The sequence below is a fragment of the Sorex araneus genome, chromosome 5 (genome assembly GCF_027595985.1).
Source record: "Sorex araneus isolate mSorAra2 chromosome 5, mSorAra2.pri, whole genome shotgun sequence".
Taxonomy (NCBI): Eukaryota; Metazoa; Chordata; class Mammalia; order Eulipotyphla; family Soricidae; genus Sorex; species Sorex araneus.
The window spans coordinates 119,041,475-119,066,384 of record NC_073306.1 but is presented as its reverse complement, the minus strand read 5'-3'; the positions used below and the strand labels follow the sequence as shown (position 1 = coordinate 119,066,384).

At 50.5% G+C, this 24,910-nt stretch overlaps 1 protein-coding gene across 1 annotated transcript in view; it reads right to left on the bottom strand.

Moving 5' to 3' along the window:
- MMP24 (matrix metallopeptidase 24) overlaps positions 1 to 24,637 on the bottom strand; it is a 50,143-nt gene extending 25,506 nt beyond the window's left edge. The window contains exon 1 of the mRNA XM_055140733.1: positions 24,434 to 24,637. Within this exon, the coding sequence (XP_054996708.1) occupies positions 24,434 to 24,622 (189 nt within the window). The 5' untranslated portion in view covers positions 24,623 to 24,637. The remainder of the gene's footprint in view (positions 1 to 24,433) is intronic.
- Between the last annotated feature and the right edge of the window lie 273 nt (positions 24,638 to 24,910).

The window sequence follows — 24,910 nt, the reverse complement described above, 5'->3', positions numbered from 1 at the left end:
CAAATCCTCATAGAAGGATACACCACAAAAAATAATGGGGTGATGATACAAAAGAATTCCTTGATTTTAAGGTAACACCCATATAAATATTTAAGCCTCTATAAGGATGCATGATACAGGTTTTCTTTTTCTTTTTTTCTTTTTTTAAATGAAGCAGGAGAGTTTTTATTGAATGAAACTTATTAGAAAGATGTGAAGGGCTGTCGTGATAGTACAGCAGGTAGGGTGCTTGCCTTGCATGCAGCAGACCTGGGTTTGATCCCCAGCATCCTTTATGGTTCCCTGAGGCCGCCAGAAGAGACCCCCAAGTGCAGAATCAGGAGGAAGCCCTGAGAGCCACTGGGTGTGACCCCCAAACAAACAACCAAGCAGAAACAAGCAAACAAACAAAAAAAAAAGGAAGAAAGGAAGGAAGATGTGAGAGGAGAGAAAGAGAGAAAAATGTGTTCAGGAGAGAACCAGGGCTTCTCCAGAGTGAAAAAGCAAGATAGGTATTCAAGGGAGAACCCGGGCTTGAAGAGCAAGTTCATGATAGAAGTTTAGAGAAATGGTTCAGGAAAAAGGTGTGTGTGTGTAACATATGCATGCTCACACACACACACAAACACACACACATATATAGAAGGGGGGACATAGAAGACAAATAGAGCAAAATATTAACAGATGAGGAATCTGGGTGAAGAGTATTGTTATTACTGAAAATTTTTCTAAGTCTGAAATAACATAAAAAAGTTTTCTTTTTTTCTTTTTCTTTTTCTCTTTTTTTTGGGTCACACCCGGTGATGCACAGGGGTTACTCCTGGCTCTGCACTCAGGAATTACCCCTGGTGGTGCTCAGGGGGCCATATGGGATGTTAGGAATCGAACTCAGGTCAGCCGCGTGCAAGGTAAATGCCTTACCTGCTGTGCTATTGCTCCAGCCCCATAAAAAAGTTTTCTAAACAAACTTTGTGACTATAACCAATTTTGTGAATATATGCCACAATGCACATTCTTCATCTTGGGGATCACCCCTATTTCAGTCTGAGAAGTGTGATCTCAGTTTTATCCCTCTAGAAAATTCTGTGTTCTCTCTCTCTCCCCCCCATATCATATTTCTCTAAATAAAAATATTTTACTTCACACACACACAAACCACAATAAATAGAAAACAAAACTGTTTTCTAGGTTCTAGAGCAGGGACGTGTCTCAGCAGGAGAGAACCTGCCTTGCATGAGTGAAGCCCTGGGGTCATCAGGACACTAGGGAAAGTAATTTAAGTAAAAAAAAACCCATGACATCCTTTGTTATAGTATCACTGGGGTCTTCTTGGGGGGAGAGGCGTTTCTATTTTCCAAGTCTTATGCAATGGAAAGAGAAAAGGAAAGACTTTATTCTTATTTGGGACACAGGCAGCTGTGCTCCTGGCACTGCTCAGGGGACTATTGAGCAAGCCAGGGATTGAACCTGGGTTGACTGCATGCAAGACAAATACCCTATCCACTGTACTACCACTCTAGCCCCTCAAAGGGAAAAAACGTTAGAAGGGGAAGAGTCAAAGCAGAATGCATGAAGAAGATCCAACTAGTAAAGCATCTCGACAGCAGAATGGGGTGGGGGACTGTCCCCACAGGCATGCAGGAGGCGATGAAGAGCTGACGAAACCAGGACCCCAAAATCCTGGGGCATCAGTTGGAAAAGGAAGGAAAGTCCATAGATTGATTGACTCAGCAAGTATTCATAGGAGAATTCCCACAGGCTGGCCTCTTTTTGTTTTGCTTTGTTTTATTGGCCCACATCTGGTGATGCTCAGGGGTTCCTCCTGGCTCTGCACTCAGGAATTACTCCTGGTGATGCTCAGGGAACCATATGGGGTGCCAGGAATTGAACCCAGGTTGGCCGCATGCAAAGCAAGTGCCCGACCTGCTGAACTGTCTCTTCAGCCCCTGGACAGGTCTTTAAGCTACTCAGAACCTCCTTGGGCTCAGAGGCCAGTGACCACTGAGTGAGCTCCCGAGCAAGGCACTCAGGAAGCACGATCCTTCCCTTCTCATCTCGTGCTTTCTGTCTACACAGTCTCATGGGGCATGTGCCTGTTTTTACAAATCAAATCATACTACTTTTAGAAGAAGGTAGACCCAGATCAGGAACTATCATTAAATTATTTAGTTCACCATAGGTGTAGATAATATGAAATGTCGTGAAATCCACTGGATTAAAAGCAAAGTAGGATAATAAAGTCTTAAAGCATCCACAATAGACTGACCACCTCACCTCTCTTTAGATCTCGGATCTAAAACAGATTTCTCATTCCAAACCAGAGCACAGAACACTGATACTTCTTTCAAATTTTGAAAGACGAATTTTCTTTCATGCGTTCCTACAGTTTCCCTCCTCTGCCTGACATATTCCTTTGTTTGGCCAAACTCATCATTTTAAGGTTAAGCCCATCACTTACCACCTCTGTAAGCCTTTCTTCACTCCCAAAGTTATTTTCTGCCTTTTCTATGCTCCCCAAGCCCCCCCGTGAGAGATATTATGGTTGTTGTAACACTGAATTCTGAGCATTAGATATCGTTCTTCTCCAACGTCCAACTCGAGGGTACCCGCGACTCGGCTGTAGATATCGAGTTCTCTGAACATGATTCCCACATGGTGGCTGTTCATTGTGTCCCTTCAGCAGACACCGGGTCATTACTATAGGCTTTGGAGATACAAAGATGAGGGAGGAGGTCACACGCTAACAATGAACATATAGTATTCAAAGTCGGGGGGTTTGTAAGGTGCTGTGAGAGAAAAGAGGGGCATCTCTTCTACACAGAGTGGGTGGGGAGAAAGAGGAACTGAGATATTTCCAGATGGAGGTGGGATCTGCATCTTAAAGGATGAAGCACAAATGGCCTTGAACTATGGAGGACCCTGGCACGTTCTTTTTGTTGTTGTTGTTGTTTGGGGTCATACCCAGCGATGCTCAGGGGTTACTCCTGGCTCTGCCCTCAGCAATTACTCCTGGCGATGCTCAGGGACCATATGAGATGCTGAGGATCAAACTTGGATCAGCCGTGTGCAAGGCAAATGCCCTATCCTGCTGTACTATCATTCCAGCTGTGCCTCCCCCTCCCCACCCTGGCATGTTCTGGGAAGTGTTTAAGATACTGATTCGGGGAAGAAGAACAGGCACTGGTCTTACACATAGTCAATCCCGGTTTGATCCACGCCATTGCATATGGTCCCCTGAGCACAAGGCTGGGAGTTAAACTCTGAGCACCGAAGGGTGTGACCCAAACTTCCAATACTGTTTGATCACTAAGCTTTCTCAAGCCCTGCCAAATGAGGTGTGAAACAAGTCAAAAATCAAATACAGTGCTGGGAACGGGACTCAGTACAGGGCTTGGAAGTGAGGACCTGGATTCTCCTAGCACTGCCCTCGAATCCCACCAAATCCAGTAAGTCCAATGCCTCCTCTCTGTGAGCTCTACTCTCACTGTCACTGTCACTGTCACTGTCCTCCTATTGTTCATCGATTTGCTCGAGCGGGCACCAGTAATGTCTCCATTGTGAGACTTATTGTTAATAGTTTTGGCATATTGAATACGCCACGGGTAGCTTGCCAGGCTCTGCCGTGTAGGCATATACTCTCAGTAGTTTGCAGACTCTCCAAGAGGGATGGAGGAATCGAACCTGGTCAGCCACATGCAAGGCAAACGCCCTACCTGTCGTGCTATCAAAATACCCAATGTCGAGAGGGTTGGAAACAGAGCTCAAGTGTTGAGCCCACGCTCTATGTGCAGGAGGCCAGTTCAGTCTTCTGAGCACTGCTAGGCATAACCCCTGAGTCCCTCTAGGTGCAGGCCCCCAAATTAACAACAGCAAATCACCCAACTTGGATGTATTCTAGCATTTCGGAAGTTGCTGGGGATCTCCCAATGGATCCCAGAGACAGGCTAGTGTTCCCGATGCCTCTTTTGAACAGGAAACTCTAAACTAGCATGAAGTTGAAGAGTTTACTCCCTCCTGACCTCGTTGCTGCATATCACAGGAGAGAAGGAAGTGGCATTTGGGGGAGAAGCCCACACCAGGCGTCACAGGAGCCTGCCCTGCCCTTCTCTCCTCATCAAGCCAGGAGCATCTCAGAGCCTGTGACGATCCCTGCAGCATCGGGGCAGGATCTCAGAACTCAGGGGCTCGGCACTGCTTCCTTCCACACTTCCCTGGGGCCTGTCCCGGAGCTCAGGGGCAAACCCCTTATCGGGCACGCGGGAGGGGAGGGGGCAGGTCAAACACTGGCTCGAAGTTACAAAACAGGGCACGGAGGCGGATGTGTGTGTGTGCTGGAGGCTAGGACGGAAGAACTCTAGACTCAGGACTCAGGACCAGGCACTTTGGAGTTTCACTTCTTGACCTTGTCCCCGCAACCATGGTTTTGCTGAGACCTTGATTCCTCTCAGGAGAAGTACCTGACTGGTGTCAAGGCAAGCCCTAAACTCCAGCTATAACAATTCCCAAAGGTTTCCTCCTGCCCTTTCTCCCGCCTCGAGGACCTGCTGCCTCTGAAGGCCTTCTCTTTCGCCTGGAAGTGGGGTGTTGAAATTGGGGCTCCACACGCAGAACACATGCTCAGCCCTTTGCACCATCCCCACTGGCCCAAAGCCAATTCTCTTTATGCATGTTTGCAAACTAAAGTTTAGCACAAATGTCCCCCCCTCTCCTTGGGGACGTCTCTTGGCAGAGTGATAGCTGCCCTCTTTGCTTCCAAAGGGTTGTATTTCTTTCTCTTTTGGTGTTTAAGTCACTTCTGGCAGTGCTCGGGGATTACTTCCAGCTCAGTACTCAGGAGTCACTTGCAGTGCTACTTAAAGGACCACGTGATGCCAGGGATGAAATCCTGACCTTCCCACATTGAAAGCATGCACTTAGCCCACTGAGAATCTCTCCGGCCCCGCCCTGTTACTCTTTTTTAAAAACACAACCACTAGCTGGGATCCTGCCTACAAATTGATATGCTCATTTCCCCCACTAGGTTCCGTTCCTGAAGACCCAAGACCATCATATTTATTTTCGTATCAGCTACAGTGCTTAGCACTGGGTTGAGGATCTAAGTAATCACGGAATGAACGCATGAATGAACTGTTGATCTAAGAGATGTTGTCTGAGTCTCGGGAAAGGATTCTGCCTTGGGAAGTTTTAATGAGTAATACACTTGAGAGTACCAAGCCTGCTTCTTGATACTTATAAGAGATTGAAAAAAAGTTTGCTGAAATGCAATCTACTGTGACCCGACTTCTTGTTTTATGGGACAAAAGGCTCCACTGTGCAACATGAAATTCACTGAGGGGGAAAATTCCATTCAGATTTGAACAGAATGACCCACCTTTCGTCTTTTTACACCTGGACTCTTTCATCAATCACCAGCCACATCAGAAGGCTAACCTTTACAGCTCAGTTAACCAACTCTAAGACGTCTGTCACCCTTTAAGTGCTGAACGAGGTGTAAACCCTGGGGAAAGTGAGAAAAATCTCAAGAGTGAGAGCAGGGACCAAAATAGCTGGGAAGAACCAAGGATGGAAGATCAGAGCTGACATTGCCTGATTGGTTGGCGGGACAGAGGGCGGGATTTTGGATTGAGAGAAGCCAAACCAAGAGGTTCAGTAGTGGCAGGCAAAGGAGAGAGCAGAGAATAACAAGGAGGGGGGTGGGGATGGGGAAACATGGTCCACAGAGGGACAGGAGCGACAGACAGCAGAGGCGGTGGTGAGATTCCAAGTGGAATGGAGGCGGTGGGAAGCAGAGCGGGCGGGGCTGCTGAGTGCTCTGGGAACACCGAGGGCCTTGGGGGAGGAGAGAAAGAGGGACCCGTGAAAGCAGCGAGGGGTTCGGGTGCATTCTGGGTGAGCGAGGGCCCAGCCTGCACTGCAGCTGCCTGGAGAGAGAGCAGGTGAAGGATTAAGAGCAGGAGTTAGTTATGGCAGTGAGGCTGGGCTGGAAGGTCTTGTAAAAAGAAAAAAAAAAGGTGGGGGGTAGGGAGTGGGGGGCCCCAGAGCAGTAGGACAGCAGGCAGGGCACTCGCCCTTGTCTTGCATGCAGTGAACTGTCATTTGATCGCCAGCACCCACAGGGTTCCCCCAGCACTACTATGAATGACCCCTGAGCACAGCTGGACCTGCCTCCCATAAAAGGCTGGTGGGTTAGGGGTGGGGGTGTGAGTGTGGGGGAGGGAGCGTTAGGGGAAGGGATGAGGTGGGAGGTTTGGTGCAGGGTTAGGGTGGGCGTGGGAGATCTACCTAAGGAACCAGGCAGGACAGAATCTGAGTTGGAAGCCCGGGCTGAAAGGAGGAGAGAAGAGAACAAAGCCTGATGGGAGAAGGCCTGATGGGAGAGTGGGTGGCCTGACGGTGAGTGGGTGGCCTGACGGTGAGTGGGTGGCCTGTCGGGAGAGCGGGTGGCTGAGGCCCCGGCACGGCCATGATGAGCCTGGGGAGTGCCGCCCAGGCGGCAGCGCAGAAGGTCCCAATCAGCTGGAGCATAAAGGAGCCGGTGGGAACCTGGGAGGGAAGATGAAGATGAGCTGAAGGCGGGAAAAGGGAGGGTGACTGGCCACAGGCAGAGCTCAAAAGGCCAACTGACAACAGCTGAATACGTACCTTCAGGGCTGTGAGGGGCGGTGGGGGGAGGTGCACAGAACTAAGAGGACCACACTGGTCTTAGGACACAGGGCCTCAGTCTCGACTCATTACGAAGCACCATTTTTGTTGTTTTAGTTTTAGGGGTTAGGGTCCAAACTCAGCAGTGCTCAGGCTTATTTCTGTCTCTGTGCTGATGATCACTCCTGGTGGTGCTTGGGGGGACCTGACATCTGGTGTTTCAGGAACAGAGTCCAGGTCATTCAAGTCCAAGGCGAGAGCCTGAACTCCCAAACTCTCCAGCCCAAGGAGCGTTTTTTTTTTTTTCTTTTTGGGTCACACTTGGCGATGCACAGGGGTTACTCCTGGCTCTGCACTCAGGAATTACTCCTGGTGGTGCTCAGGGAACCATATGGGATGCTGGGAATCGAACCCGGGTCGGCTGCGGCAAACGCCCTACCCGCTCTGTTACTGCTCCAGCCCCAAGGAGCGGGTTTTTAATAGAGACATCCTACTTGGAACCCGTGTCATAGCTACTGCTATCAGAACGCCGACGGCGGGCTAGGCTGTGGCTCTGTGGCAGGGCCCTTGCCACGCAGGGGTAAGGACCTAATCTCTAGCTGGCACAATCCTAGGCACTCTAGAATGCAGCTACCCCCGCTCCCCAGAATGCAGAGGAAACAGGCTCAGAAAGGCTAAGCAGCCGCCCAGAGCCACTCAGTTACTAAGTGTCAGGATTCAAGACCAGGCGCTGCTAAGCTCAGCATTTCTTTCTGGGACAAGCCTCCCTTCAGCCCGAGACCCTTTGCCCTGCACTGCCCTAAACGGCAATGACACATGCCAGACTCCAGGACACTCAGAGCTGCCCCTGGGGAACACCAAGTAGCTAGCACTATCAACTTCCCCAGATCCAAACCAGAGCCTCCTGAGGCCCGCTGAGCCCCTCATTCCCACCCCTCCCCCAAGCACTGGGCTCCTCCCTCCCGCACATCACATCTGTTTGTCTCTGGCATTTGGGGGGGGGGGTGGCGCTGCTTCTGGTCCTGGCACAGTCAGTCCACGTGCTGGGCTCCAGGAAGAAACAACGAAAACGGTTCTGCAGAAGGACCTTCCAGAGAATGCTCCTTGGGAAGGTCAGAGTGGGGAGGGACCTCTGGGCAGGATAGCTTCGGGAAGCTGGGGATGGGTTTCCAGGCAGAAACCTTGTCACCGCCCCCTCCCCCCACCACACACACTTCTGGATGTTTCCATCAGAAGCTCTGGATGGAGGGGAGCTGGAGGCAGGAGTCAAAGGATTCAAAGTTTCAGCTCCACAATAAGAAGGAGTCCTCAGAACCCTCAGTCCAACCCAAAGCCAGCGCTAGCTCGCTGTACAGAACACCTACCTTTGCCCTTGCTGTGGCTGGGTGCTTGGGCATGCGTTTAGCATCTATTCCTGGGGTTTGATCCTTGGCACCCCTCAAAACATGTGCTAGGAGGGCAGATCTTAAGTATTTTGGGCATAAAATAACCAACTAATAAGTAACAAAGGCCAAAGGGGATTTGGGGGGCTGGATTTGTTGACAGGATGGTCCCGGGTTCTGCTTTTAAGGGGTGTAGAGGGTTCCAAACACACACATTAAATCTGGACAAGGTTTTGGCACATACATCTACCTCTATAGCACTGTAGCACTGTCATTTTGTTGTTCATCGATTTGCTCGAGCGGGCACCAGTAACGTCTCCATTGTGAGACTTGTTACTGTTTTTGGCATATCAAATATGCCATGGGGAGCTTGTTAGATTTTGCCATGCGGGCAGGATACTCTTGGTAGCTTGCCAGACTCTCTGAGAGGGGCGGAGGAGTCGAATCCGGGTCGGCCGTGTGCAAGGCAAATGCCCTACCCGCTGTGCTATCGCTCCTGTCCTTGCCTAAGCCTCTATAAAGTGTGTTTTTTTTATAACATTTGAATCTGGGGAGACAGTATAGGGGTTCGGGCAACTGTCTGACACTCGCCCAACCCTGGCTCCATCCCTGGCGCTGCCTGATCCTTCAGCACCACTCTGCTTAGCTCTGGAGGCCTCTGAGCACTGTTGAGGTGACCTGATGGTCCTTGGGACCTAGGGCCTGAGCTGAATGCCCGAGTCTCACCAAGAGTGACCCCTGCACCTCCTGAACACTGTTGGGGAGGGTCCTCAAAACCAAGTTAAAACAGGGCTGTGATCTGCTCCCTGGCTGCTCTGTAGCTTCTCTAACTCTTTCTTCCGAGCTCTGTGTTGTTCAGAATGTTCTAGGAGACCCACACCTTTACAAACATGCTCCCCTCTCTATTTATTTTTTGGGGGGTGAGGGTGAGGGTGGGGCATATCCAGCTATGTCAGGGCTTACTCCTTGCTCTGTGCTCAGGGATCAACCCTGGTGGGCTTGGGGGACCATATGTGATGCTGGGGATTGAACCCCGGGCTGGCTGCATGCAAGGCTAGTGCTCTACCCACTGCACTACCACTCAGGCCCTACTTTGATCAGCGTGGTGGCCACACTCCTCTCTCTGGGGAAGCCTTCCTCAACTCCACCCCAGTTCCTCCCTCTTCGCTGGTCGCTGTCCCTGGCTCTAGTCAGTTCTTAGCACAGTGCTCTGTATCTGGGAAAACTGATTTATCTCTTCTGGATTATGTCATGCTCTAGAGGTGGGGTCAGTCTCCAAAATCCCGACACCTCACCTGAGACCCATCAGAGAAACAAACATGAACACATATGAGCGGCCTGGGCTGATCATGATCAGTATTTGCTGGAGAATGAGGTGATTCAGCGTTAGACTCTGATGTCTGGGGCCGGATTGCTTCTTCTTCATTTTTTTTTTTGGGTCACACCTGGTGATGCACAGGGGTCACTCCTGGCTCTGCACTCAGATTTTACCCCTGGCAGTGCTCAGGGGACCATATGGGATGCTGGGCATCGAACCCGGGTCGGCCACGTGCAAGGCAAATGCCCTACCCGCTATGCTTTCACTCCAGCCCCGGATTCCTTCTTTGTTGTTGGGGGACTAGCCAGTGTACTGAAGGGTGCTTGAGCATCTTCTTCCATGAGATTCTAGTAAAACCACCCTCATCGACTTTCTGCTTTATTGTTGTTATTGTTGTTTATTGGAGGGCCACCCCAGCAATGCTCAGTGCTAACTCCTGGCTCTGTACTCAGAGATCGCTCCCATAGAGAGCAGGGGACCATGTGGTGCCAGGGATTGAGCCTGGGTCAGCTGCGTGCAGAGGCAAGCCCTTCACCTGCAATACTGTCTCTCTGGCCCACCACCCCATCTGCTTTGACAGACCTGCCGAATGTTCTCAAGCATGGGTAAGACTGACTCTGAGAACCACTTGGACCAGGAAGACCTTCCTGGAAACCTGCTAGGGACCAGAGTGATCGTACAGCAGGTAGGGCACTTGCTGACCAGGTTCCATCCCTGCTGCCCCATGTGGTCCCAGAGTACCACAAGAAGTGATTCTTGAGCACAGACCAGGAAGAAGTCCTGAGCATTGCCAGTGTGTCCCCCCCGCCCCCAGCCCCAACTAAAACATAAAGATAAGCACAGAAGGTGACCTGGTTGCCATGAAAGCTTGAGACATACTGCAGTCAGGCCATTGGCAGTAGGGATCCTGTGTCAAGAAATTAGCATCTTGATGTTCAGTGTCGCCTCTAACTTATTACAGCAGGAAGTACTGTCCCTTCCTTAGGAAAGCTGTCCCATCACAATGGGCTTGGTAAGGCTGGAGAGACACAGGCAGAAGATACTTGCCTTGTATGTGACCAGGTCCAGTTTGATGCCCACCACTGAGTATGGTTCTTCAAACACTGCCAGGGTGATCCCTGAGCACAGACTCAGGAGTAGGTACTGAGCACCACCAGGTATAGCCCAACTTCTTCTACCAATAAAATAAAATGGGCTTAGTTGGACCGGGCATGCACAAAGCCCAGGTAGGTCCCAGTACTGCATGATCCTTGAGTCAGTGGTGGGCCTGGGCACTGAACTGTCAGACCCACTCATCCGGGCAGAGAAGCAGCATAAGTGGCCCCCAGAGCACTGCTTGAGAGTCACCCCTCATTGACCCCCCCCTCCAATTGGCTCCATGACCAGTCCTTGCCCTCTGTGCCTCAAATCTGGACCTTCCACCTGCCCATCTTATTGGTCACTCCTAACTTCAGTAAATGATCTCTCAGCACTCCGACATGTCAAAGTACACTGACATTAAGAGTGTAATAGGGAGCACTCAATGGGCTGAGCATATGCTTTGCATGCAGGAGGTCCAGGTTCAAGCCCTGGCACTGCATGGTCCCATGAGCACTTCTGGGAGTGGCCCCAGAGCACAGAGCCTAGAGTAGTCCTTGCACACCAGCAGGGGTGGCTCCCAAACAATGAGGGGCCTACAATTCATTGTCCACCTCCATTCTTGCCAGTTCAGTCCTTCCAAGTGGGTTTTGGCCTCTTTCCCTGCCTACTTAGGCCCTAAACTGAGATTCTTAAGGCCCTGATCTTTTTCTTAAGGTCTCAGATCCCTGGCTGACGTCTCAGTCTTAAGCCCAAGAGTGACATTCTATTTTTTTTTTTTTTGCTTTTTGGGTCACACCCAGCAATGCACAGGGGTCACTCCTGGGTCATTCACTCAGGATTACTCCTGGTGGTGCTCAGGGGACCATATAGGATGCTGGGATTTGAACCTGGGTTGGCCGTGTGCAAGGCAAACGCCCTACCCACTGTGCTATCACTCCAGTCCCCCAAGAGTGACATTCTAGTCCTTGGTCTCTATTTCTATTTCTGGAGGAGTGGAGGGTGAGGGTGGGGGGTTCCTATCTGCAAGCTCAAGGCTGGAGATCGAGATTACCAATAGCACTAACGTTGCTTTTTCCAGGTGAGTGTCCTTGAGCAAATGACTCATTTTCTTGCGGATAGAGAGTAGAGGGGTTAAGGCACTGTCTTATATGCAGCTGCTCTGGGTTCAATCCCGGATGCTACACAGTGCCCTGAGCACTCTCAGGAATCACTCCCGAATGCAGAACCAGTAATGATCCCTGAGCATTACTAAGCGTGGCCCCAAACTCCACCGCTCTCCTAAAGCATCATTTTCTTTGTCTGTTAAATGAAAAATAATAAAAGAAGGGCTGCTAGGAGGACTCAGTGAGATGAGGCCTGTAGAAGCTGAAATAAGGAGCCTTTAATGATGGCCACATCCTCATCCCAAAAAGCCATGGCTGTGATTTGGATGCAATTGGTCTCCCTCTGAACTTCAACACATTTCATTACATAACATGCACATGCTGTGTTAGATGGTCTCTAAACACCAGCAAAGAAATGACACAGCTATGATGAATTTAAGATCTTCCTGGACCATTCAGATGGCTCAATGGGATCACCTGGGTCCTCAGAAAAGGGAGGCAGCAGCTCAGAGAGCTCTGATGTCTCACGGTGAGGTTCCTCCTGGAAGGGGCCAGGAGCCAGGAATGTGGCAACCTCTGGCGTCTGCAGGAAACAAAAGATGAGTTCCCCAGGAGAGCGGCCCTACCATACTCAACTCGAATCCTGCCCGTCCCATGCTGGACCTCTGACCTCCAGAACTGTGAGGTAGTATACTAGGGTTGCTGGAAGTCACCAAGTTTGTGATCATTTTTTTCCTGCAGTCATAGGAACCAACACAGGAAAGGAAAGTTTTCAGCAGACTGGGGCACACGATAAGCCTTCTCTCAGCGTTATTCAATCATTTCCAGCAATAAGTCGGGCACGGTTGCCAGGTCAAATTCCTGTCTCTGGCGACGCCTCAGAAATCAACCCCATGGCCATGTCACTTCCCTCTAGCTCCTGTCCTCATGAAAACCCCACTTCTCATCTTCCCACTCAAGTGAAGTCTCAGTCTTGCCACAGAGCCCACCTGACTTTTAACCACTTAAAAATATTTTGAGCTTGAAAGCTTAAAAATTCAGGTGCCTAGAAAATGAGCCAGAGGCATCACCAAGGTGCTGGGCACCCGCTCTGCATGCAAGGGGCCCGGGTTTGATCCCCAGCAGCGCACGTGGTCCCCAAGCACCAGCAGGAGCGATCCCTGCACTGGGATCACTGGGAGTAGCCCCTGAGCACTGCCAGGTGTGGCCCAAAATCCAAAATGAATATGCTTCATCTAAAGCAGCACATGCGTTTTACAAAGCAATAAAGCTCAAAGAGGGACAATGGCACCTAAATCACAGGGCAACTTGGTCATGGAGCTGAACTATGTCTGGAAAGGGCTCTGGCTCTCTCTCTCTCTCTCTCTCTCTCTCTCTCTCTCTCTCTCTTTCTCTCTTTCTCGCTCTCACTCTCTCTCTGTCTCTCTTTCCCTCTCCCACACTCTCTCTCTCTCTCTCCAACCCCCTCCATCCTCATTCTGGCTTGCCTCCAAACACTGCCTTCTCTGCTTTTTCACTTACAGCCATCTAAAAAGGCCCTCTGGGCCCCACAAAGCTCAGCTCAGCTTCCTGACAACCCCTCACCATGCGAGGCGTCACTCCCGGCCGCCACTGGCCTGCAGTGGGTGGTAAGTGCACTTAACGGGAATTCCCTGGTCCTTGGTCCACTCCCAGGAGGCCACCTCAAGCCAATCACCAGGCTCTTGGAGATGGCACATTTGTGGTCCAGGATCAGCACTGGGATTTCCAAGTTTTTCCAGTCCTGGGAAGGTGTCCAGCCAAGGTAAGGAGCGTGGCTATGCTTCCATTCACGCGGAGTGACCCTGCCCTTTCCAGAGCCTTTCTGCAAGTCTGTGGGGCCTTATGCCCCTGGCCCTGGACATACTGATGAATTACTGAGAGAAAAGAAGGGAGACAATGGCCGATCTGGCTTTGGTTTCACAACTGTAATGAGCAGAGGGCTGAACTGGATAACCCGGAAGTTGTCAGATGAAGTTCTATTGTCAGCCTTCAAGTCCAAGTTCCTTAGTCTGGTATTTGGCATGCTTCATGCCATGAGGTCACCTAGTATTGACCGTCATGCCACTCAAGTGCCCTCTACTCTAGCTACGGGCCTGCTTGTGCTGCCCGAACCTGCCCTGCCTTTTTCCCTTCCTCCCTGAAGGCCATTCCCACCTGAATTCTGGCCTCTCCCTCACGAACTACTGAGCATCCTTCAAACCGAGACTTGTGGGATTAAAGAGATAGCCTAGGGGTTAAGGTCTTCCCCAATTCCAACCCCAGCACCACATGGTCCTCGAGCACTGCTGGGTGCCACCAGGTGGTTTGGGCAATCCCTAGCACTCAGGGCCCAGGCAGCATCGCATCCCTGGGCCCTTGCATTGAACCTCTGGCCCAGTTGGTTGAGAATTTCCGGAAGGGGCCCCAGGTTTTCTGAGCCTCCCAGTCTAAAATGGAACTCAAGGGCCAGGTAGCTGGCTCACAGGGCTTGGAGTGCTTTGCATACAGAGGCTCCAGGTTCAATCCCAGAACCAGCTGGTCTCCAAGTATCACTGGAAGCACTGCATTGGGAGTAGTCCCTGGGCATGGCCAAGGGTGGCCCCCAAAGCAAAAAATAAACCAAAAATACCTCAACAGAACAAGAACGCTACTCCACTTTGGAGAGCCTTCCAGGGTGTCAACGGCTTCCTCTGTACTCCCCACAGCACTGTCTACATCCTCCCTGAGAGCATCTTTCATGGTCTCTTATAAACCTTGAATCACATGCCCATCACCCCCACTAAACCCCCTCTTGTGCTGCTTACAGCCTTGGGGGAGACATATACAGAGAGACAGAATGTTCCCTTAAAACTGTTACACATAGGATGAAGAGATGGGAGAAGGCAGGAGGTATAGGCTGTGAGGTCAGGGCTGGTTTCCTGAAGGAAGCCAGTTCTTGGCTGAGGCTCTGTGAGAGAAGAGGGTTCAGTCAAGGCTAAAGGACCAGTATCCCAGGGAAAAGAATGCCTTGGGTCAGTGATGTATCCCAGTGGTAAAACATTTGCCTTGGGAGGGAAGGAAGAAAGAAATGATGGAAGGAAGGAAGGAAGGAAGGAAGAAGGAAGGAGGGAAGGAAGGAGGAAGGAAGGAAGGGAGGAAGGGAGGAAGGAAGGAGAGAGGAAGGGAGGGAGGAATAGAAGAAGGAAGGGAAGAAGGAGGAAGGAAGGAAGGAAGGAAGGAAGGAAGGGAGGGAGGGAGAGAGGGAGGGAGGGAGGGAGGGAGGGAGGGAGGGAGGGAGGGAGGGAGGGAGGGAGGAGAAAAGGAAATGTTTCATTGAATTTTTGAGAAGAGAAGGAGCCTGCATTATAGGGAAAGGCCAGGGTGGCTGGGATGAATGATGTGGTGTAAAAGAAAGCCGGGGAGACAGGACAGATTCAATCATACAGGGTGTAATGGGCAGTACTAGGCAACTTGGTGGGTGTTGGGTCAAAGACTCACAATATAATTTGTTCTAATTTCATGTGTGCTTGTGGTGTTTCCAGATGAAGAATGAATGCTTTAGCTTTTATGCTAGAACTCATTTTAAGCAAGATGAGGGTGGGAGTAACATAATCTGCATTTTTTGTTTATCTTAACATTTTTTAATTATTTTTTTAACTTTTAGACTTTTTGGGTCACACCCAGCGATTCTCAGGAATTACTCCTGGCTCTCCACTCAAGAATTACTCATGGCAGTGCTCGGGGAACCATATGGGATTCCGGGAATCAAACTTGTATCAGCCATGTGCAAGGCAAACGCCCTACCCTCTGTACTATCATTCTGGCTCAGGCCCAGCTTTTGGGGGCACAGAGAACACTGCATATAAGGGTTAGTGGTCTAGAATTGAGATTTAAATTTGTATTGCTAAGCAAGACTTTTAATGAGAGTGTTAGGTTTTTCTCTCCCTACTTGCTTATAACATTACATAGTAATAACTTTAGTAATAACACAGTAATGTAACTAACATTACCTAGTAATCAAAGCTCCTTTATCTAGGTGGCTTTGCTGTTCTCCTCTATATTGCTAAAGCATGATTCAAAGGTGCTTCTAAGGGCCAAGGACATGGCTCAGTGTTAGAGCACTTGCCTTGCACATATATAAGGCTCTGCATTGGATTTTTGATTCTACAAAAGGGAAAAGAGGGGTTGGAGTGATAGTACAGTGGGTAAGATGCTAGCCTTGCATGTGAATGACCCAGATTCTATCCCTGGCAACCATATGGCTCCCCAGGAGTGATCCTTGAGCTCAAAAGCCAGTAGTAAGCTCTGAGCACTGCTGGGCATGGCCCAAAAACAAGAGAGAGGGAGGGGGAGGAAAACAAATTTGTCTTTAAAAACAAAGACACAGGGGTGGGCATGGAGAGAGCTCGAAGGGTTAGTTAACTGAGTTCGATCCCCTGCATTACATATGCTGAGCACAGCTGGGAGCCACCCTCAAGCCGAGCCAAGAGTTGTCTCTGAGCAACATGAGTGTGGCCCCAAAGCAAAACAAAACAAAATGAACACATACACACCCAACCAATGCATGGAGTACTAATGAAGAAAAACCAGTGAAAGACTTGGAGAAAATTAAGCCCAAGGCCCAGAGAAGCCAATGGCTCCATTTCAAAATCTCTCACAAGGGGAGGACCAGAGTTTGGGTTTCCGACTTTTGTGGCTATCTGAGACTCTCCTTCAGGTATGAAGACCTAAACTGCACTAAGAAGACTAAAAGCCCTCAAGGCAGGAGCCAGTGAACGCCTCCTTCCTCCTCTTCCACACCACCGAGCAGGTCACAGCTCTGCGCAGAAACCTTTAATGGCTCCCCTCTGCCTCTGGACGAAAGCCAGTTTCACAATCTGCTCTCGGCTTCTCTTTCCAGTTTCTTCTCATGCACACTTACTGGAAACAGCAAGTAACTTGATGCTCCAGGCACAGCTAATAGGGTTCGGGGCTCCTACACTTCCAGTGCTCTGCATCTTGTAGGCACCCTAAGGGCGTGGCTGTCCGCTGGACTGCTCCTCACAGCACTCTGTCCTCCGGCCTCAAAGCCCCCGTATGTAAAATTAGCTTGGGACCGGAGTGATAAAACAGCAGGTAGGGCATTTTCCTTGCACACTGCCAACCTGGGTTCAATCCCTGGTACCCTGCATGGTCCCCTGAGCCCACCAGGGGTAAGTCTTAAGTACAGAGTCAAGAGGAAGCCATGATCACCGTACAAACAAAAATATTTTAAAAATTGACTTTATATATTTATCAAAAAAGATTTATCCAGGGGCTGGAGTGATAGCACAGCAGGTAGGGCGTTTTCCTTGCATGCGGCCAACCCGGGTTCTATTCCCAGCATCCCATGTGGTCCCCTGAGCACTGCCAGGAGTAATTCCTGAGTGCAGAGCCAAGAGCCAGGGGTAACCCCTATGCATCGCTGGGTGTATTTATTTATTTATTTATTTATTTATTTATTTATTTGTTTATTTATTTATTTATTTATCCAGAGTCTAGAATTAGCTATGTAAATAAGGAGACACAGGTTAAAGTATAAAAAATTGGTTTATCTTTATTTTTTTTTCATTTTGGGTCACACCTGGCAATGCACAGGGGTTACTCCTGGCTCTGCACTCAGAAATTACTCCTGGCAGTGCTCAGGGGACCATATAGGATGCTGGGAATCGAACCTGGGTCGTCCGTGTGCAAGGCAAAAGCCCTACCCGCTGTGCTATTGCTCCAGCCCTGGAATTGGTTCGTCTTTTGAAAAATTTGTTTTTACTCTTTTTTGGGGGTCATACCCAGCTCAGTGCTTGAGGGCTACTCCTGGCTCAGTGCTTGGGAGGGAGTGGTGGTGTCATACCTTGTGATGCCTGGGAGATCATGAGATGCCCGAATGAAATCCAGGGCTGCTGCATGCAAAGCAGACTCTCTCCAGACTTCTGAACCATCTCCTTAACCCTAGCTCATGAGTCCAAACGATATCATAACACAAGGATAGGCATTTCCTAAAGGGAATCTCTTTGGTATAATTATAATTTGCTTTTATTTGCTCAGAAATTACCTCTTTCAAAAGTTGGAGTGGATATGCCTAAAAGTAGAAAAGATTGGCTTAAAAGGCTATTACTATAATTCCAGAATAGGGCGGTTCAGTGCAGAAGGGAAAGCACTCAGATCAAGGACAGAAAATCCAGCTTCTGATCCTGGCTTGACTGTTTATTAGTGACATGTGGGCCCTGGACAAGTGCTGGGCGAGTCACATAATCGCTCTGAGTCTCCATTTGCTCATCTACAAAATGAGGGCAGTCTCTTTCCTATCTACTCATGCCAGCATCGCCGGGATCAAGTGGGGCCATGCACATGCAGACATTTGGGAAGACAAGAGGCTGTTGAAGTCACAGGGAAAAACACGATACTAATAAGAAAAACGAATGGAAAAAATCCAGCAGGCTAGTGCCAGGTTAAGAAAAAGGGAGAATTTCTTAACAGTAAGACTTTTTATTCTTCTCTTATTCTCCCAATAGGAACGAGGTTATACTGGAGGCCAGGATCTCATCGAAAGAAATTTCTCACTGGGGAACCTGTTAGTGCTTCCAAATGGGCTGACCCCACCCCTATTTTCTCAGGAGTCTGAGTTCCCTGACTACAGCTGCAAACTGAAGCAGATTCTCCATCTGCTCAGAGAGGTGCCCTGGCACCGTGAGGCGGCAGAACTCCATCAGGCAGAGCTGCTCCAGCCTCCTGGGACAGGCCGAGGGGCCTGTCTCCTTCTGCCTCTGCCGACCTTCTTGTTTAAATAGGAAACTAGGAGGGCTCAAAAAAATCAAACCAAATATACCCCAAACCCAACTATTAGTGGGGCATGCTACTGAGCTAATTAAGAGAAAGAGGCTTTAAATAAACTAAAAAGCAGGAAGCCAATTAGAGAATCGGTAGGACCCCTGATGTGCAAAATACAAAAGGCAGACTAAGAAAAGCAAAGGGGAAAACAGGCCGAAGTTTTGGGCCTTTTTTATTTTTATTTTTATTTTTTTTATGGTTTTTTTTTATTTTCTATATTTTTTAATAATATAAAGTGAGGGGCCGGAGCGATAGCACAGCGGGTAGGGCGTTTGCCTTGCATGCGGCCGACCCGGGTTCGATCCCCGGCATCCCATATGGTCCCCCAAGCACTGCCAGGAGTAATTTCTGAGTGCAAAGCCAGGAGTAACCCCTGAGCATCGCTGGGTGTGACCCAAAAAGCAAAAAAATATATATATATAAAGTGAACACATTTCCAACTTTTTAGTCACCATAATTTATAAAACTGTTAATGATAAACTTTCATTCACATAATATTCTGACAGTAGAGACATCATCAGTATCAGTATCCCTTCACTAATGCCTTAAAGTCCTATCTGTTGGATTCTCCTCCTTAAGCCCCTTGGAATAATTGCTTTTATAGACCAAGGCTCAGGTTCCATTTCATTGGCTGTTTGTTGCCCCCTTCCTCTTTTTCTTTGTGTACCATATGGGAGAAACACTTTTTAACTTGTTCTTTTTTTTTTTTTCATTGCAGCATTATTTAAATTATTTTTTTTTATAATTTATTTATTTTTAATTAGAGAATCACCGTGAGGGTATAGTTACAGATTTATACACTTTTGTGCTTATACTTCCCTCATACAAAGTTCGGGAACCCATCCCTTCACCAGTGCCCATTCTCCACCACCCGTAAACCCAGCGTCCCTCCCACCCTCCCCACTCCCATCTCCCCCCCACCCCACCCTGCCACTGTGGCAGGGCATTCCCTTCTGTTCTCTCTCTCTAATTAGCTGTCGGATGACTGGTTGAGGAAACTTTGGTACATCTATACAATGGAATACTATGCAGCTGTTAGAAAAAAGGAAGTCAAGAATTTTGTAGTTAAGTGGATGGGCATGAAAAGTTTCATGCTGAGTGAAATGAGTCAGAAAGAGAGAGACAGACATAGAAAGACTGCACTCATCTATGGTATATAGAATATCAGAGTGGGAGACTAATACCCAAGAACCGTAGAAATAAGTACCAGGAGGTTGACCCCATGGCTTCGCGGCTGGCCTCACGTTCCGGGGAAAGGGCAACTCAGAGAAGCGATCACCAACTACATTGTAGTTGAAGGCCATGTGGGGGAAGGGAGTTGCGGGCTGAATGAGGGCTAGAGACTGAGCACAGCGGCCACTCAACACCTTTAGTTTTGGGCCTTTTTTTAAAAAAAAAAAGATCAGAGGAGCTGGAGCAATAGTACAACAGGTAGGGCATTTGGGCATATGCTGTGCATGCAGCTGCCCGGGGTTGGGTCCCTGGCACCCTGTACAGTCCCCTGAGCCTGTCAGCAGTGTGATCTCTGAGTGCAGAATCAGGAGTAAGCCCAGAGCACAGCCAGGTGTGACCCCCAAACAAACTAAAAATGAAACCAAAAAGATCAGAGATCTATGAAATCAAAAGCCAAATATAGCACAAATACTTGAGACAAAGAAGGCCAGAGGAAACTTCCAGTCCTGAATCATTTGGTAGGTTGAGTTTTGGTCAAATCACACATATCCATGCAGGAAGCAGCTTCTGAGCTCTGCAGTGCATGTGCCGGGTGGCCTCTAGGTCATGGCATCTCTCAGTTCCTTTCTCCTCTATGCTACCATCATAGATGGCATCCATAAATGGCATAGGTCACATTATGGAAGACCTCAAGGGGGGAGATTGATAACCAACATCAAATGGCATAACCTCTATACCCAGTGAAGGATGTGTATGTGGGGGTGGGGGTGGGGGGGCAGGAAACAAACATTCTTCCAAGAAGAGCATCAGAAGAGATTTTTGGGGGGTTGGGTCACATCTGAGGTGCTTGGGGATCACTTCTTGTTAAGTGGTTGGGGTTACTCCTGGTGGTGCTGGGGAGACCATGTGGTACCAGGGATTGAAGCAGAATGCAAGGCAAGAGCCTTAACTCCTAGACAATTTCTCCAGCAGCAACCCCTGCATCTAGTTCAGATCCACGTAGCTTTGCCACCAAGGGCAGAGAGCAGAATTATTGAATGCTTACTGAGTATTTACCAAAGGGCAGTGTTAGCTCTGAGAGCATACAACTTTGGTTGGTGTGGTTGCTCAAGAACTGCACCTATTTTGCCATCAAACGTGTTCCAAAGCACATGGGTTGAGGTTGCCTCCAAGTTTTACCCTGAGTAGAAATAACTAGAGAAGTCAGAGGATGCTTCCTACAGAAGCAGGGCTTTGGCTAAAACTTTGTTTGGGAAGCTGCTCCCCGTTCATTGCTTGGGAGAGACCAGAGGGTGCCCAGGATCAAACTTGGGTTTCCCATATACAAAGCATGAACCTTATGGAAAGGCTACAGAGGGGAAGGTGGAGGTATGGTCCTAAACACCATGTGCAAATGCCCAGAGAAACCTGGATAGTTTGTTCTATAATAAAGGAGGGAGGGGCTGGAGCGATAGCACAGCGGGTAGGGCATTTGCCTTGCATGCAGCCAACCCGGGTTCGATTCCCAGCATCCCATATGGTCCCCTGAGCACCACCAGGGGTAATTCCTGAGTCCAGAGCCAGGAGTAACCCCTGTGCATTGCTGGGTGTGACCCAAAAAGAAAAAAAAATAAAGGAGGGAAAGACTGGTTTGAAATAAGAACATGGACCCAATAAGGCAGCTTTCTAGTGAGGTTCTTGGGGGCCACTTCTTGTTAAGTGGTTGAGGTTACTCCTGGTGGTGCCGGGAAGACCATGTGGTACCAGGGTCCAGCTCCAAAGGTCTTAAAAGACAGAAAGAGGAGTAAACATCCTCATTGGTCAGGCTGAAAAGCAATGGTGTTTCTCTAAGGTTTCAGCCATGTGATCTACTAGTGTTCAAGAAAGGGATAATTAAGTGCAAACTGTTGAGAGAAACAGTGAATATAATCTGCCTATCTTTGGGAAAGTTTTGGACAACCTGTTATACACCAAAAACTGAGTCACTGCAGAACTCAGGATAGAGTTTTTATTAAGGCCTGGGGGCCGCTTAGGCGTCAGTAGACCAGAGTGGCAATCAACTATCGTTGCTCTGAAGGAAAAGAGGTTAAGAGTGCAGGGGCCCAAGACACCATGCTGGGACATGCCTTTACATGTCTGATGTTACCCTGAAGGGGCAGAGGCAAATGAAACATACAGGAATACTGACGATCCTACCAAGCCTTTCCAGTCAGGAAAATGCTCTAGTGAGGGGGCTGGGGTGTTGGGCAGGGAACTGAACAGGATATAACAGGCAAACAAGTAGGAGAGGTCAGGGGGATGCACTCAGATAAAAAGAATCCACAGGGTTGGAGCAACAGTACAAAGGGTAGGGCACTTGCCTTGCATGTGACCAACCTGGGTTGGATCTCATAGGATCCTCCCAGTCCTCCAGAAGTGATCCCTGAGTGAACAGCCAGGAGTAAGCCCTGAGCACTGCAAAGTATGATGAATAAAAGAGAAGATAGTGGAAGAGTGCTGTGTTCTGGGGGGGGGGGGTAAGTTTTTTGACCCGGAAGGAATTGAAGGGGTCCTGGAACTATTTTCTATAGGCCTGTGTGTCACAGTCAGGAAGCAAGGAGAGGGGCTGGAGCAATAGCACAGCGGGTAGGGCGTTTGCCTTGCACGCGGCCGACCCGGGTTCGATTTCCAGCATCCTATATGGTCCCCTGAGCACCACCAGGGGTGATTCCTGAGTGCAGAGCCAGGAGTAACCCCTGTGCATCGCCGGGTGTGACCCAAAAAGCAAATAATAATAATAATAATAAACAGGAAGCAAGGAGAGGACTGAAAACCCACAAAGAAATCCTCCTCCATTTGTGGAAGATTACAGTATTCCCACCCCTGGGGACAGTGATGAGGCTTACAACTATTGAAAGGACCATTAAAGAGAGTTGGAGGAGTTGAATCACTAGCAAGTGATTCTGGGGGTGGCCTGTCACAGGGGTACACAGCTGAGAAAGAAAAACATCATTTAAGACTCCAGGACTGAGGAGGACAAGGAGAAGCCTCCCCCCGAGTCCTGACATCATCAAGTGAGTAGCCTCTGCTGGATCCTGAAATTTTGTTAAGAATTAAGGGGTGTCAGAGTTGACATCACCTGGCCCTATCTTTATCTTAGAGATGTTAAAAAGCAAGGCTAGAAAAGGCAAGGAAATGGTCCAAGGTCGTAGGAGCCAGCAGGGGCCTAGGTCAGAGTAGAAAACCTGGAGCAGGGGCTTTCTATACTACCATATGCAGGATGATATGCAGAGGATCCAAATTTGGGGGTTTGTTTTGGGTCACACTTGGCGATGCTCAGGGTTTACTCCTGGCTCTGCACTCAGGAATTACTTCTGGTGGTGCTCGGGGGACCATGTGCGATTGAACCCAGGTGAGCTGCATGCAAGGCAAACACCTTGCCCGCTGTACCATCTCTCCAGCCCACATCCTAATTTTTTTGATGCTGGATATGGAACCCACACCTTCCCATGTGCCTGGAAAGCACTCTACCATGGCACTGCCTCTCCAGCCCCTGGGATCGCACTTCTTATAGGACAGTCACTACGAAACACTACTTTCACATGAGAGCTGGGAACACTGACTAGAGAGTTTCCATGAGAAGTCATGCAGCAATTCTAAGAACTTTGGGAAATAACCACCAACTGGGCCTACACAGATTTTCAGCACACACTGAGTGGGGAGATCACCTGTGCCTTTTAGAGGCTGAAGAAGATCTCTAAGTTTCTCTTCTTGAAAAACGCACAACGGCCGGTACAGACACATCTTTGCAGTGAATTTCAGAGAATTTAGGGGCTTCCTGAGTCTCATGCTCTCCTGACGCCCTGTTCCAGCAGGTCCTTCTGCTCCAACATGCACACCCCTCTCAGGATTCCCAAGGCAATCTGTCTGATTTCCCTCCACAAAGCAAACATTGTTTCAACATGACTCAGAATCTCAGGGCCTGGGGTGGGAATCCAGGAAATGAGCCGTCCACTTGCCCTTTGGTGCAACTGAGGATAATATCCTGGTGAAAGAGCCGGGGCCTTGAGTCCACCTGCCTGGTGTGGACTCCCGAGTCTGTCATTCACTAGCCGTGTGACCTTGGCTTAAGTTTCTGGGTCTGTATCCTCATCTGTCACAGGACCATAATAATGACAATGATGCCATGAGGCTCAACCACGGAACTCACAGAAAACAGCACAGTGAGCACTCGGGAGTTGGTGCATGTTTCCATGCAGCTATTATGCATGCCTGCACCCAGTCCCCTCCTGGGGTTCCGGCTTGCACATGTCACGGACAGCATAGCAGCCCAGCCCAGTCAGGGGAGCAGCTCTAATTGCTGCAAACTTCTCCCCGTTTCCAGCTGAAATGTACCTTCTTGCAACCCCTGCCCCCCAACCCCCACCCCGTGCTGGCCCTAGTTCTGCCCAGCGGGGCCACGGGGCCGGCCAAGCAAGTCTATCCTCCCTCCACGTGACGAGCTCCCCAGACAGCGGTCCAGACCTTCTCCTGTCCCCCGGGGCCTGCTCCCCCTCTCCCGAAGCCCCCCGATCCTCTCTCTTCTCCAGCTTGCACATCCTCGGAGGCTGCTCCCAACCCACAACAGACTGTCAGCGCTTACTATTTACTCCCAGGCGTTGTACGGCTTCCCTCACACATAGTCATCCAGGCCACACACCCGCCGCCGGAGTCCCGACCCTCGGCTCCGCGCCCGCCCCTGCCCCTGTCCGCGGTGCTGAAGCGGAGCCGGGCCCGGCGGTCCTCGGCGCGGCCCAGCTCGGCGCCCCCCCACCTCCAGTCCCGGGGGTGGGGGACGAATCCCCCGCCCTCGCCCCCCACCCCGGGCGCAAATCCCCCCACCTCCGCGCGCCCCCCACCCCGGGCGCTGTCCAGGCCCGGCGCCGCCCCCCGCCCTGCCCCCAGGTCCCGCGCCCCGGCCCCGCGCGCAGCCCCACCTGCCCGGCGAAGGGCGCCTCCGCCTCGGCCGCCGCCGCCGCCCCCTGCGCGGCGCCCGGGAGGCAGCAGAGCGCGGGCAGCAGCAGCAGCGGCAGCAGCCGCCGCCCGGGGGCCCGCCGGCGGCTCCGGCGCGGGGCCCGGCCCGGCGGCGGCCCCGGCTCGGCGCGGCCGCCCCGGCTCCTCGGCATCCCCGCGGCGGGGCCCGGCCGCCCGGCTGCGATGGCGGCGGCGGCGGCGGCGGCGGCTCCGGCCGGGTCCTCCCGCTGCAGCCGCTGCGGAGCCGCCGAGTCACCGCGCCGCGGACGCGCGCCCAGCCCGCCCGCCCGCCGCCGCCGCCGCCGCCGCCTCGGCCGCCCGCGCGCCCCCGCCTCTGCGCGCCCCGCCCCGGTAAGGGGCGGCCGGGGCCGCGGGGGCAGCGCCCGGGCGGGACCTGCGCGCGCGGGCCGGCTGCGCGGGCCCGGGGGTCGCCGAGGCCG